Here is a 16,492-nt window from a genome sequence, read left to right as displayed (position 1 = left end):
ATGAGATGGACTGCTCTCAGCAGCAGTGGCAAAATTTGAATAAATTCATGTAACGATCACACATAAGATGGTGGAGAGACTACTACAAAAAGAACAAAAAGTCAAAAGTGAAGTGTTTCTGATACTTTCTACGCCCATTATTCACCTGCATGGGAGTATTCACCGTTTCTAATTTTTTGTTTGTATGCCAGCCCACATGGAACCCTAAAAATTGGTGGCAAAGAAACTGAACACGTAGCAGAGGCAACATTTTTTGGGAGTTTGAACTGACAGTAAACTTCAGTGGTGCCACCACATATAGAAAGTGCTAAAAAACTGGACAGTCTGCTAAGTGTCCAGCAATCTCATTTTCATTTGATACAAACACGCTGAAAGCTATGTCTCATGGACTTGCATATTCAGTAACAGTAAATGGCATCCTTTTTGGGATGGCTGCTCACAAAATAATTTTCCTTATAGAAAAATAAGAGTAATGAAGAGAGTACAAATGCAATCAACCACCACATATATATTCAAAAAAAATAAATACATTGCCAGTGCCCTGTATTTACACTCTACAAACTCTCCTTTCTCCAAAAAAACATAAATCTGTTTGTGACAAACGGAGAAATGCACAACCATAACATGTGAATCAAGGCAAACATTCATCTGATGTGCCAAAAATTCAACAGAAATCATGATGTGATGACAAATACAGGCAAGCCCACTCTTCAACAAACTATGCCCATCTATCAAAAGAAAACCAATACTTTATACTGAAAAGCAAAAGAAATCCTAATGAAACACACATTTTATTCAGTTGCTGAGTACCTGAAAGCAAACTTGTATTAACTATATGACCCCAACCTCATGCCCTATATAATTTAAATCTTGAAAAAAGTATGTTCTGAAAATATTAATTTCCTTTCTTTCGTATCCTGTTAGAATCATACATGTACTAGTTGTCTTGTATACTGTACATCCATACATTATATGATGCAAGGGCTAAGCAAATAAAGTAAAATTTAACATATGATACATTTTAATGTAAAGAGGCATCTAAATCACTGGGTTTCATTTTAATTAGAACTGAAATTAGGTAGATATTTATACTTTGTACAATAATGACTGGCAAATGTTATCATAAATAGCTTATCAGTTTGCCAAATTAACATAAGCTCTGCTTGAAAGAAAGACATTTACAGAGACATATACTACAAAAAGACATACATATCTGAAACCTAAGTGCAGAACTTTAAGTAATATCATTCAAGCAATTTTTGCTCTTGAGGAAGTTTTCCCCCTTGAGAACATGTTCAGGTTTTTCTTATTAAAAAATTCAATGTTCAGTACTGTGACACATGGTCATTAATTCAGCAGACCAACTGATAAACTCTGCATCACAAAATATTTCATAAAATATAATCCTATCAAATAGACTAGTAATACAGATATGGTACAAAAAGTCACAAATTCAGCACATCAAAATTGGAGTTTATTCCATTCAGTCACTGATATGCTGTGAATTTATGGATGATTACACATACAATAAAAATCTGAGCATTATACAAAAATCTGATGTCATACACCTTGCATAAATTTTAGATGGTGAGTAAAATCCAATAAAAAGGTCAAAATAATATCATTTTATCTATTTAAAGCTTCAGTCCCTTTCTGCAACTTGCTATCACAGTAACTTTGCAAGTGCAGGAATCCAGTTCATTAATTTCCATCACACTTCTCATTAAACAGCTTTCGTCTTATAAATTCTAGAAACATGTTTCCAATACTGAACAGAACTTCAACATATCTAGCTGCTATAAAATATAATTTTCTTAAGTACTACAGTTTTCAACACAATAACTGCAAAGACTTTACACCATCACTGATTTTAAATCATGAGATGGCATCCAAAATAACTAATGCGTTTTGTCTGCAAATATCCATACTATTTGGACATTGCACAGTTCTCCCTGAGTTTAAGCAAATTCTTCTTTATTCCTATGACATATCCCACTACTTCATACTCTATTAATTAACAAACCATTTCATATATATGTAAGCGTGTGTTTAAAAGCAATTCCTCTGAAACTTTTATGTGAAAACTCTTACGAGTTTGTCCACATATGGAGTGCTCTCTCCTACAGTATGGCAATGCCAGACCACACATGAGTGCTGGAACTTCTGTAACAATGCAACTCCCTCATTTAATTGTCACTGATGATCCTCCATGCGATTTTCATATGTTTCCAAAACTTAAAAGAGCACCTTTAGCGACTTCAACTAGATACTGATGAAGTGGTGCAAACATTCTACAGTGATGGTATCAACAAAATGGTCTCTCATTGGGAGAAATGTGTTCTTGCCAGGGTGACTATGTTGAGAAAAAAATATGTAGACATCAAGATTAAAGATGTTGAAGGTTAACAACATTTGTTTCATTTAAAAAGCTTTAAGAGTTTTCACATAGACAATACAGAGGCATTATCACTTTTCAGAACACACTTTGTGTGTGTGTGTGTGTGTGTGTGTGTGTGTGTGTGTGTGTGTCAGAGAGAGACCAAATTAATTCCTAATTCTCTTGCACAGAGTTAACAAACACACTAATGCAAATATGTGCTAATAGAAATTCACAAAGTGCTATTAGTTGTTGGAGGAAGATAGTACAACTGTGGTCACCCACTGTCAAGACCCTGTCTACAAGGAAATACTACATAAATTGAGGGGTTGTTGAAATACAGCACACCTGTGAAAAGACTTAAATGTCAAAAGCTGCTTTGGATGTCATATTAAGTGTTACACAGTCATTGTGTTCTAGTATACACCACAAGGTTTTTGTCAGATGAATTTCTTATATCAGCACAAGAAAATGTGGGTGGAATATGACAAAAAATAAGAACATTCTCAAATAGTCAGAGGGATACAAAATGGTGAATGAAATAAAAATTCTGCAATTTAGTATGAAAAAAAGCCTACAACTTTTAAACACAAAGCATTCTCTCCACCACTTTATACTTTCTGAACAGACTAGGCCAGAAAGCTTAGTTAATTTCTGCTACGAACAACAAGCACTCAACACGACTCTGTTTCGTTTTGGGGAAAAGAGAAGGGTTATGATAAACAAACGAACACTTAGCAAAAAAAAGTATTTCAATTATTCAAGTCATTTTGAAGGCATTTTGTTTGTGTGTTTCAAAATGAGTGATGAAGCAATGACTCAACAGAGAAAAGGTACAGCTCCCCATTATAAAGCACCCAGCTCATTTGTGGAACCAGCACTGCAAAAGGACAGCAGAGCTTGCTTTCTCACACAGCTCCTACCACAAAGGCAATCACAGCTGGACGGAGCTCCCACACTCCACAGACTCTTCTGTTACAAACTATGGAAAGTATTCACAATAGTAACCAACTGATTCTCTATTTATTGGCTGAAATAATCTACATGTGCTCTGTGTGTTCATGCTCCAAACTGATTCTGATTTATGGGACTGAACCTCTTCATCTCCTGTCGGAATTTCATATATGCTAGTTTCTAACTTCTGCTATAACTATGATATGCAGTGCCAACAGACCTTTATAACTTCCAATACTTTCCTCCCTTTCATCCACAAATGTCATGATTTCTTTCTAGACACATCTCTAATGTCGACTGCAAAACATATCTCCTGCTAAATTAGTAAAAATTCCCAATGGATAAGTTGAATGACATATCGACTTCATGTATTTCATATTTTTTTCTGATACACTTGCAAGACAATGATGAAAATATGTCTATAACAATATTCTACTTTCAGCTGCCTCAATTGAATTGATGGCATTGTTTTAACTGGTATCCCTGATTTTGTTTTTTCTGTGTCATAGTGGCAAACCAATAAATAGTTTTATAATCAGAATGCTATGAATGGAAATTTCATTGGAATGTTCTCTGATGTTCTCTCACACTGCATAAATCTGATATGGTAGAAAATGAAGATATGACCAGAACACTTCACTTTTACAACTAAGTGTTGCAAAATGGAAACTGACCTTTATAATCTCCTTGAGGTTGCTACAACATTCTCTGTGAAGAGATAACACTGCCCTTGTCAAAGCATTGACTGAAAGCACCAATACCAATTTGATCTAAGGAAGGACTCAAAAATTTTCAGCTTTCACCAGAAGAAAACATATTCACTCGAGACTGTGTAACTGAATGATGATTTGTTAAATGTGGAGCATGACTGTTTGCCACAAGATGATGTGGTGCAGCAGCTGCTAAGCAAGATGCCAGTACATTTCGACCAGTGCCTATGCTTACTCCAACACTGTGGTTTTGAGTATTGTGCCCCAAAGATGGCATCTCTGTAAGCAGCCGATGCTGTGCAGTTCCATTTATACCTGCACTTTGAATTCCTACCTTAACTTGTGGAACTCCATCTAACAAGTTACCTGCTCCATCTTCTGCCCTCACACCACCATTTCCACCAAAAATAATTTGATGCCAATTTTGCTGGTGCTGGTTTGGAACACTCAGAGTCTGATGAGCTGCTGCAGCTGCCAGGAGTGGATGTGCATGGGGATGACCATGTGAATGAGCTGCTGTCACCTTTGAACCATGAGTGTGACTATGTTCATGATCTGGTCCATGTGTTTGTCCATGAACTGTGTGAAGTAAAAGCGGGCGGTGCTGATGAGCAGAAGTTGGTGCTACATTGTGCAAGTGGGGTTGACTCAGTGTCGCTGATGGCATCATAGTACCCAGATCACTGGCTGTCTGTTTACTTGACTCTTCAGTCATAGTATGACCTATCCATTTTTGGTTGTCTTCTGACTCTCCTAGCTTATTGTGACAGAGAGCCATGTGATGGTCCAACTTCGGTCTTCGGTCGAATCTTGCTCCACACAACTGACACCTGCCAGCAAAGTCAGACAGTTACAGAATTTCAACATGAAAGGTAAGAAATTCATTCATGTAAGTAATAGTGATGGCAAATGATGCAAATAACTTTGTACTGTTAGCTTGTTTAACTATGCTTATATTTTACATGATAAATTACTACGAATATTTCCCATTAAGTAGAGTAACTGATATGAAAGGTTACAGCATATGGTACAAAAACCACGAGAAATGTAAATCAGGGAAGCTGGACCAAGATTCAAAGCCTGTTCCTCCCAAAACTTAAAATACTGGCTAAACCATTGTGCTACACGACTCAGTTGATAGGAAGGTATTGAAACAAAGGAAGATGAGGCACATGATCTGATTAAAAGCTATACCGGATACAAGAACTACATTAACACAAGTATACAACAAAAGCCAGTATACCAATGAATAACAGTAACAATGTAACACCATGGGACAAATGAAGGAAATGGTAATACAGAAAATATTCATCTTCTAAGAAACAAAACTGATGATGTGGACTGGAACAAACCATCAAAGATCTTGAAATACAACTGATGAAGACAGAATAGAAAGAAAAAAACAAGACTGATTTTGCATTCTGTCAACAACTAAAACTGACAAAACATACCTCCAGCTAAATTACTAAAAATTCCCAATGGATACGCTGAATGACAGATCAACTTCACATACTTCATATTTTCTTCTAATACACTTGCAAGACAGTGATGAAAAAATGTCTGTAGTAATATCTTACATTCAACTGACTCAACTGAACTGATGACATTGTTTTAACTGGTATGCCTGATTTTTGTTTTTTGTGTGTCATAGTTGCAAATAAGTAAATACTTTTAGAATGAGAATGCTATGAATGGAAAATTCATTGGAATGTTCTCTGTTACAGAACATACAAGCTTGGATTGTGGAAGGAAATCAGTTACTTCCTTTCCAACAGCATTTGCCTTGAGCAATTCAGGGAAACACAGAAAAACTGAATGTGGATGCCCACATGGGAATTTGAACTGCCATCCTTGTAACCGTGTAGTCAGCTTCCTCTTTTTAAGAAACCAAACAATTTTGAATGTGTACAAAACCCAATCTGTGAACACAGAAATAAAAACAAATCTAGATTTAGGAAAGGGGTAGGAGTAGGACAAGGTAGCTTTCCATTCATACCATTTATTTAATCTTTTCAGTAATAGAGCAGTGAAAAATTAACATTGTCAAAACCAAGATGATGATGCTCCAGAAACGAAAAGAAAAATGAATGGTTGACAAAAGTTAGCATAAATAAAGTGCAACATACAGGTAACTTCTACACAGTATAGTACAAAAGACAACTGATCTGCATGAAAATAAAAGTGATTATGTCATAAAACATGTGTTTTACAGAAAGATAACAAATACATGGACCCCCCATGACCCATGGATCTTGCCGTTGGTGACGAGGCTTTTGTGCCTCAGTGATACAGATAGCCATACCGTAGGTGCAACCGCAACGGAGGGGTATCTGTTGAGAGGCCAGACAAACATGTGGTTCCTGAAGAGGGGCAGCAGACTTTTCAGTAGTTCCAGGGGCAACAGTCTGGATGATTGACTGATCTGGCCTTGTAACACTAACCAAAACAGCCTTGCTGTGCTGGTACTGCGAACAGCTGAAAGCAAGGGGAAACTACAGCCGTAATTTCTCCCAAGGGCATGCAGCTTTACTGTATGGTTAAATGATGATGGCATCCTCTTGGGTAAAATATTCCGGAGGTAAAATAGTCCCCCATTCGGATCTCCGGGCGGGGACTACTCAAGAGGACATCGTTATCAGGAGAAAGAAAACTGGTGTTCTACGGATCAGAGCGTGAAATGTCAGATCTCTTAATCGGGCAGGTAGGTCAGAAAATTTAAAAAGGGAAGTGGATAGGTTAAAGTTAGATATAGTGGGAATTAGTGAAGTTCGGTGGCAGGAGGAACAAGACTTTTGGTCAGGTGAATACAGGGTTATAAATACAAAATCAAATAGGGATAATGCAGGAGTAGGTTTAATAATGAATAAAAAAATAGGAGTGCAGGTAAGCAACTACAAACAGCATAGTGAACGCATTATTGTGGCCAAGATAGACACGAAGCCCACGCCTACTATAGTAGTACAAGTTTATATGCCAACCAGCTCTGCAGATGACGAAGAAATTGATGAGATAAAAGAAATTATTCAGATAGTGAAGGGAGACGAAAATTTAATAGTCATGGGTGACTGGAATTCGATAGTAGGAAAAGGGAAAGAAGGAAACGTAGTAGGTGAATATGGATTGGGGGGAAGAAATGAAAGAGGAAGCTGCCTGGTAGAATCTTGCACGGAGCATAACTTTCATAGCTAACACTTGGTTCAAGAATCATGAAAGAAGGCTGTATACATGGAAGAATCCTGAAGATACTAGAAGGTATCAGATAGATTATATAATTGTAAGACAGAGTTTTAGGAACCAGGTTTTAAATTGTAAGACATTACCAGGGGCAGATGTGGACTCTGACCACAATCTATTGGTTATGAACTGTAGATTGAAACTGAAGAAACTGCAAAAAGGTGGGAATTTAAGGAGATGGGACCTGGATAAACTGACTAAACCAAAGGTTGTAAAGAGTTTCAGGGAGAGCATAAAGGAACAATTGACAGGAATGGGGGAAAGAAGTACAATAGAAGAAGAATGGGAGCTTTGAGGGATGAAGTAGTACAGGCAGCAGAGGATCAAGTAGGTAAAAAGACGAGGGCTGGTAGAAATCCTTGGGTAACAGAAGAAATATTGAATTTAATTGATGAAAGGAGAAAATATAAAAATGCGGTAAATGAAGCAGGCAAAAAGGAATACAAAGATCTCAAAAATGAGATCGACAGGAAGTGCAAAATGGCTAAGCACGCATGGCTAGAGGACAAATGTAAGGATGTAGAGGCTTATCTCACTAGGGGTAAGATAGATACTGCCTACAGGAAAATTAAAGAGACCTTTGGAAAAAAGAGAACCACTTCTACGAATATCAAGAGCTCAGATGGAAACCCAGTTTTAAGCAAAGAAGGGAAACCAGAAAGGTGGAAGGAGTATATACAGGGTCTATACAAGGGCGATGTACTGGAGGACAATATTATGGAAATCGAAGAGGATGTAGATGAAGATGAAATGGGAGATATGATGCTGCGTGAAGAGTTTGACAGAGCACTGAAAGACCTGAGTCGAAACAAGGCCCCGGGAGTAGACAACATTCCATTAGAACTACTGACAGCCTTGGGAGAGCCAGTCCTGACAAAACTCTACCATCAGGTGAGCAAGATGTATGAGACAGGCGAAATACCCTCAGACTTCAAGAAGAATATAATAATTCCAATCCCAAAGAAAGCAGGTGTTGACAGATGTGAAAATTACCGAACTATCAGTTTAATAAATCACGGCTGCAAAATAATAATGTGAATTCTTTACAGATGAATGGAAAAACTGGTAGAAGCCGACCTCAGGGAAGATCAGTTTGGATTCCATATAAATATTGGAACACATGAGGTAAAACTGACCTTACGACGTATCTTAGAAGATAGATTAAGGAAAGGCAAACCTATGTTTCTAAGATCTATTTACAATTTGTACGGAAACCAGATGGCATTAATAACAGCCGAGGGACATGAAAGGGAAGCAGTGGTTGGGAAGGGAGTGAGACAGGGTTGTAGCCTCTCCCCGATATTATTCAATCTGTATATTGAGCAAGCAGTAAAGGAAACATAAGAAAAATTCGGAGTAGGAATTAAAATCCATGGAGAAGAAATAAAAACTTTTAGGTTTGCCGATGACATTGTAATTATGTCAGAGACAGCAAAGGACTTGGAAGAGCAGTTGAACGGAATCGACAGTGTCTTGAAAGGAGTATATATGATGAACATCAACAAAAGCAAAACTAGGATAATGGAATGTAGTCGAATTAAGCCAGATGATACTGAGGGAATTAGATTAGGAAATGAGACACTTAAAGTAGTAAAGGAGTTTTGCTCTTTGGGGAGCAAAATAACTGATGATCGTCGAAGTAGAGAGGATATAAAATGTAGACTGGCAATGGCAAGGAAAGCATTTCTGAAGAAGAGAAATTTGTTAACATCGAGTATAGATTTAAGTGTCAGGAAGTCATTTCTGAAAGTATTTGTATGGAGTGTAGCCATGTATGGAAGTGAAACATGGATGATAAATAGCTTGGACAAGAAGAGAATAGAAGCTCTCGAAATGTGGTACTACAGAAGAATTCTGAAGATTAAATGGGTAGATCACATAGCTAATGAGGAGGTATTGAATAGAATTGGGGAGAAGAGGAGTTTGTGGCACAACTTGACTAGAAGAAGGGATCAGCTGATAGGACATGTTCTAAGGCATCAAGGGATCACCAATATAGTACTGGAGGGCAGCGTGGAGGGTAAAAATCGTAGAGGGAGACCAAGAGATGAATACACTACGCAGATTCAGAAGGAGGTAGGCTGCAGTACGCACTGGGAGATGAAGCAGCTTGCACAGGATACAAACCAGTCTCAGGACTGAAGACCACAGCAACAACAACAACAACAACAAATACAAGTATAAAAACTGCTTCCTATGTAAAGGAAGAAACATGAGTTTGTTAACCACTGTTGAAAACTGAGAGAATTATGATGGAAATAGGAGTGATAAGAATGAAGATAATCTATACAGATAAAATCAATGAAAATGTTTTACAGGATATAAAGAAGAAAATCTCATGGGTACTACCTAGAAGCAGGAAACAACATTGTTTGGCCATTTACTGAGACCTAAAAGGCTTTTAGTATATATATAAACCAAGATGATGTGACTTACCAAACGAAAGCGCTGGCACGTCGATAGACACACAAACAAACACAAACATACACACAAAATTCAAGCTTTCGCAACAAACTGTTGCCTCATCAGGAAAGAGGGAAGGAGAGGGAAAGACGAAAGGATGTGGGTTTTAAGGGAGAGGGTAAGGAGTCATTCCAATCCCGGGAGCGGAAAGACTTACCTTAGGGGGAAAAAAGGACGGGTACACACTCGCACGCACACACACACACACACACACATATATCCATCCACACATAAACAGACACAAGCAGACATATACAGAGGCAAAGAGTTTGGGCCGAGCTGTCAGTCGAGGCGGAAGTGCAGAGGCAAAGATGTTGTTGAATGACAGGTGAGGTATGAGTGGCGGCAACTTGAAATTAGCGGAGATTGAGGCCTGGTGGATAACGGGAAGAGAGGATATATTGTAGAGCAAGTTCCCATCTCCGGAGTTCGGATAGGTTGGTGTTAGTGGGAAGTATCCAGATAACCCGGACGGTGTAACACTGTGCCAAGATGTGCTGGCCGTGCACCAAGGCATGTTTAGCCACAGGGTGATCCTCATTACCAACAAACACTGTCTGCCTGTGTCCATTCATGCGAATGGACAGTTTGTTGCTGGTCATTCCCACATAGAATGCATCACAGTGTAGGCAGGTCAGTTGGTAAATCACGTGGGTGCTTTCACACGTGGCTCTGCCTTTGATCATGTACACCTTCCGGGTTACAGGACTGGAGTAGGTGGTGGTGGGAGGGTGCATGGTACAGGTTTTACACCGGGGGCAGTTACAAGGGTAGGAGCCAGAGGGTAGGGAAGGTGGTTTGGGGATTTCATAGGGATGAACTAAGAGGTTACGAAGGTTAGGTGGACGGCGGAAAGACACTCTTGGTGGAGTGGGGAGGATTTCATGAAGGATGGATCTCATTTCAGGGCAGGATTTGAGGAAGTCGTATCCCTGCTGGAGGGCCACATTCAGAGTCTGATCCAGTCCCGGAAAGTATCCTGTCACAAGTGGGGCACTTTTGTGTTTCTTCTGTGGGAGGTTCTGGGTTTGAGAGGATGAGGAAGTGGCTCTGGTTATTTGCTTCTGTACCAGATCGGGATGGTAGTTGCGGGATGCGAAAGCTGTTGTCAGGTTGTTGGTGTAATGGTTCAGGGATTCCGGACTGGAGCAGATTCGTTTGCCACGAAGACCTACGCTGTAGGGAAGGGACCGTTTGATGTGGAATGGGTGGCAGCTGTCATAATGGAGGTACTGTTGCTTGTTGGTGGGTTTGATGTGGATTGACGTGTGAAGCTGGCCATTGGAAAGGTGGAGGTCAACATCAAGGAAAGTGGCCATTCCCATGTGGAATGTTTCATATATATATGGAGGAAAGAGGGAAGGAGAGGGAAAGACGAAAGGATGTGGGTTTTAGGGGAGAGGGTAAGGCTCTTATGTTGTGCGTGGATGTTGGCAATTCATTGACGTTGGTCACAGGCAATCTGGTGATACTACTCGGTAGCCTGTGACAATCACTAAATCTAACGATTTCTTTTGGCAGGAGATATGAATTGGTTATATTTGTTTTTGATATGGCGAGCACCAGAATAACTTTTACTGATCTGGTTATTATGAATTTTAAGGTTGCTTACTGATTTTTGTATTTCTTTGGTGACTGGAAAAACCACGATGTGCGTACGCACTGAACTGTACTGAAACCTGAGGCCTATGTTATGTTGGAATGTGAAAATTTGGTTGTGAGTTGGTGAAATCAACAAATGTGAAAGTAAACTGTGGGTTGGTGAAGCCAAAGAATGTGAAAGTAAAAAAAAAAAAAAAAATGTGCTTGTGGTGAGAGACTGATCTGTAGCTTAGTCCAAGATCTAGGTCTAGATCATGTTGGAATATGGTAATTTTCTTCTGAGTTGGTGAAACCAACAAACCTCAACACGAAAATAAAATTGCCATATAGTTTGATGTCTAGCATAGCCTGAGATATACATTCGTCATTGCAATACTCTATTTGTATGTCTTATTTCCAACTTTGCCACAAATTCCACTGATGCAGTTAAGTTATAACCTTATATAACAAAAATCACCTAACTTTATTTATGAATCATAGGAAATTACCAACAAGAATCTCACTGGCTCCCTACATCTCACTCATGATGCACCATGTCAACTTCTAAAGATTCATCGTGCAAATCATTACCAACAACAGCACACAATGGAAAATCTGCAGACACCATGAGTGCATGTTTGCATAAGGCTTGAGCAAGCGAAGAGAGTACAGCAACAATGAAATGCAGACAAGCCAAATGTAACAAAGCAGGTAGGAGACTAATTGATAAACTGCCAAAAAGATAAGAGTTGCAAATGCTAACTAGACTGTTGTGATGCATGGACTTAGAGCTATTATCTCAGTGAATGCTGCAGAAAGTTTCTGTTGCTGACAAGCTTAAGATCATATATTTTTGCTTGACCTTAATGTATTTTCATTACAGCAATAAGTTAAATTTTTAGCTGTTACATTTGTGCCATCAGCCCAATTCTTGGAATTTAATGAGGTTATCACAAAATATTTGGTTGGTGTAGCTAGTTGTGTCTCGAGTTTACATTCATTTAAGTCAAGCAATTTGTAAGCAACAATAGAAAAATTTATATAATGAAGTGCTATACACAAAACCTTCAACAGATAGAGAAAAAGGTTGTTGCTCTTTCTTAGATATGTCATCTAGGCATAACACTAATAAGTTCAGGCTTAAACCTCTAGGACTACATGTTACTCAGCATGAGTAAAGTTAGTGTAGTAAAGTTAGTGTAGTGTCTCAGCAACACGATTTACTACAATATCTGACATGTCTAGTCAGTGGTAGGACACATGTCGTTCAGTTGCAGTATGAAGCAACTACTGTCACTGATGTGCACCAAAGTGTTATTTAATTTCATGAACGTATAGTTACACTGAAAAATGAAGAGATTCTCTACGATAAGGGAAGGTTACCAACAAGCAACTACAGTCAGAGGTGATCATTATCTCTTTCCCTCAGCCCTGAGAGATAGTGAGCAAAATGCATTTCAGCTCTAATGAGTTTTGCACTAGTTATTTTGTTACCATTAGACAAGAATAATGAAAATGGATATGAACAAAAAAGTCTGAATATATGTATATTGATAAATCAACTTTTCATTCAGAAATGCAAACATGATTATATGGCCTGTTCTATCCATAATACAATTACATGTCTCACTTTCAATAGTAACATTTGTGAAAGAAGAAAAAACAGATGTATTCTGTCATGCTTAAATAACTTGCTATTATAGAACACTAGCTATGAAGCTCACCTGAAGGATTACAAGCAACTAATCACATATGACATAATGGACTTTCAAATACAACACATCAATTTTTCTTTAATGACTTTCAGGATAATGCTTTTTAAGTACCTGTGATGTTTCTTGTAGCCTCCATCTCTTACACCAGAGTTAGAGCTAGTGTCATGGACTCGTGTATGAGCAACTAAGTTGTATCTCTCGGCAAAACGTTTTCCACATGTCTGGCACTGATAAGGTCGCTCTCCTGTGTGGACTCTTGAGTGTCGCTTAAGGTGTGATCCAGACAGCAGTGCCAAGCCACAGAGACCACATTTGTAACTCTTCTGACCAGTGTGGGCCAATGTGTGCATATTGAAACTTGTATGATGCACAAATCGCTTTCCACAAAGTTCACACTGTAAAATATACAACATGCAACTGTTAGATAAAGAATGTCACGAACAAATAAACCATTGAATTATGATTAAAAAGAGAGGATTCCCCAAGCAATACAAGAGAAATCACACTAATACATTCATCCTAAGCTTTTCCCATTCTTCAAAAAAATGATATTCTCTGTATGAAGAATTGTGATATTACACCCTTCTTTTTGTTTTAGAATCTGAAGATGGCTAATATATGGCCAAAATTGATGACTGTTACTGTATTACAAATGTGATTGTGTTCAAAATTAAAAAAAATAATTTCCTGTTCTGATGCAATGGGCTTCCATATTAATTTATTTGGCAATTTCAAATACTGTAACTTTTAGTCCCCCTTCTATTCAATGTTATATAACAAAAGTTTATGCTTTTTAAATGCCAACTTCTGGGTTCCACAAATACTAAAAATAATTTCTTTAGCAATATCAGTTAATATAGCCTCTAACTACCACACTGATTGCGACTGTCGGCTCCTAACATGCCCTGGGTGGTGCATCAAAAACTGAAATAAGCAAACAATGTTATATCCTGCTCTAACAGTCCAGTCAGGTGTGCTGACGAACTGAGCGGCCGTCTTAAACCCCCTCCCCCTGCGTGGTGTTCTCTCCGCGGTCTGCGCCCACGCATCGGCGTCTATGGTGGTGCCAGTGTAATTGCCTCGTCCGCTCTGGTCGCCCATGCATTTTCTCTGCTGAACGTCTTTTTAATTAGACCCAATGCTGGTTCCCATGCCGTGCTGAGGTTATAGCCGTAATCTTGGTTGATGAGTCCATCCCTGGTACGAATTTCGATAGCCTCTCTAAAGACGCTGTCCCAGTATTTAGATGACTGTGCCAAGACCCTGGTATGTTGGTAGTCCATTTCGTGATTTTCGGACAAACTGTGATACTATTTTTGTTCCCTCTTAATTTATCAAATGACACTAAGTTCAAGAACAAAAAAACTCATTGTCTGAAAGGTTTGCCCTGTTTAGCCTCCTTTAACGTATGGCCATATTTAGTCCAAAAAGGAGCTGACTTTGTTCGTAACATTTAACAATTACACTTGCAGTCTCTCAGGTGACATACATTTAAGAGGGTGATCATCATAACTACTTAGACAACAGCCTAGAGATGTGCTACACAGTTTGAAATGGATGAGACAAGCTGTTCAGAGGCATACATATAAACAGGTGTGTAACTATCAGAATACCAAGAACATTGTGTCTATGTGCTTCCTCATGACAATGGGCTGCTAGCCCTTTATGTTCCAATTCTTCCTGTCACACAAAATAGTAACATGGCCTTTACTCACATGTGATGTTTCTTTCTGTTACAATGAAAGGAGAAGTTTGTGTAAGAAGGATGTAGCTGATATCATACAGATTATACAATAAGTGCTGTTCTGGACAATATGGTTAAATGTTTCTTATGATAAAGGAAATAAAGTAACATCTGCTGCGATCAATTAAATTAATGCTTATATGTAGGAACAAAAATTTAATATTTTGGCAGAGAAAAACAGACAAAACAGATTATTTGTGTTCATTTATAAGCAGAATTAAGTTAGCAACAGACAATTTGAAACTGAACAGATTTGAAACAAGAACCTGTAAGTCTTCTGTCCCTAGCTACAAATATGATTCCCTCCTACAGATCTGTGATTCCCTCCTTTAGATCTACATTAGAATGAGAGAAGGGGGAAAAATAAAAAATAAAATAACTGAGTAGTCCACTTGGGACACAAAGAATTTTGTAAACAATGTAAAACTATTTTTTCATGAAAAATTCCTTTCTAATAGCAACGTCAATGGTCTCCAACCATACATTACCTTCCACTTGACAATTAGCCCTGCAGACTAACAAGCACTTCTCTTCTTTCTTAGCTTTTGTGACAACCTTCTAAATTAGTAATGTAGGGTATCTGAAATGTTCACATACGCCTCTTGATTCTTGTACAACTGCGGAAATACATAACGGTTTTATTGGTATCCCTATTTTGAAGGTAAGGAATAGCACTGTTGCCAGTATTATATATTTTTGTATTATGATGGTTACATGGTACCAGCATAGGATTTGAATTTCCCAGCAGCTGTCAAGATGACACTGCTTGGTCATACGGATGCAGTTCTCTCTACACTGTCCAAGAAAGAGAACACATGCTGCGGCCACAGGGTCTTGGATCACAAGGTAGACGGAACAGCAACTTTTAAGATGGCATGCCTATGATTGTATCTGGGCGAAGAGCACCAGTTTTACCGGCGATCAACTCCGAAGTGCTCATGAATATGGTGGGCCACCAGCATGACAGTTATTTACACTTCACACTAGGTGCTGTCACCAATTATAGGGCAACTTCCAGCAAAGCTCCTTTTGAATGATTTTTGAGGCTCTACTGTTACTGCAATAATTACTGTTAAATGCAATGTGCACATTTGTTAACATCCTTGATGTTATATGTTGATATGTGCACTATCAGTCGCAATCAGTCAGCTGTACTTTCGAACACACATACCACCAGTTATGCCGCCACATTTCCTACAGCCGCCACTGCGGCACACGGGTGCTGCCAAGAACAATTATGCTGCTGCCAATGAGATGCAGGCATCCCTACTATGGAGCTCTGATGGCAGGTGTCCTTCAGTTCGAAAATTCATGCACTTTTCCCATATTATGTATTTGCCATCTGAATAGCATTTAGAGACTTTCACAGTGGCCAGGTCTCGACATCTTCTGAACAGACATTGTATTGAAGAATGACAGATATATAAATCCTCTGTATCTGTATGTATTTCTACATTAAAATCTACTGTTAGCAACTGACACTGCAAATATAGCAACAAAATTATGTATTATTTTACTATTTGATACCAAAATTAATATCTGTATTGTCTGTTCATGAACAACATTTGTTCTTTGCTCCTGTACACACTAAACAGTCACACAGTGTGCAAAGGACAACATAACAGACTGGTGATGAGGTTGGGATAGAAGTGGAAAAAGGAGCTTTGGATACTAGAGCACAACATTTTTTTTTCTTTCTATTGAATTCTTTTTT

General features: G+C 38.5%; 1 protein-coding gene across 1 annotated transcript in view; it reads right to left on the bottom strand.

Annotated features, from left to right (window-relative positions):
* Positions 1–488: 488 nt before the first annotated feature.
* LOC124777105 (zinc finger protein 431-like) overlaps positions 489–16,492 on the bottom strand; it is a 45,427-nt gene continuing 29,423 nt past the window's right edge. The window contains exons 3-4 of the mRNA XM_047252389.1: positions 13,146–13,429; positions 489–4,871 (exon numbers count right to left, since the gene is read on the bottom strand). Of these exons, the coding sequence (XP_047108345.1) occupies positions 4,124–4,871; positions 13,146–13,429 (1,032 nt within the window). The 3' untranslated portion in view covers positions 489–4,123. The remainder of the gene's footprint in view (positions 4,872–13,145; positions 13,430–16,492) is intronic.

Source organism: Schistocerca piceifrons, chromosome 2, assembly GCF_021461385.2.
Source record: "Schistocerca piceifrons isolate TAMUIC-IGC-003096 chromosome 2, iqSchPice1.1, whole genome shotgun sequence".
In the NCBI taxonomy this organism is placed as follows: Eukaryota; Metazoa; Arthropoda; class Insecta; order Orthoptera; family Acrididae; genus Schistocerca; species Schistocerca piceifrons.
Note: the sequence above shows the minus strand (reverse complement) of the source record. Positions and strands in the feature narration are given on the sequence as shown.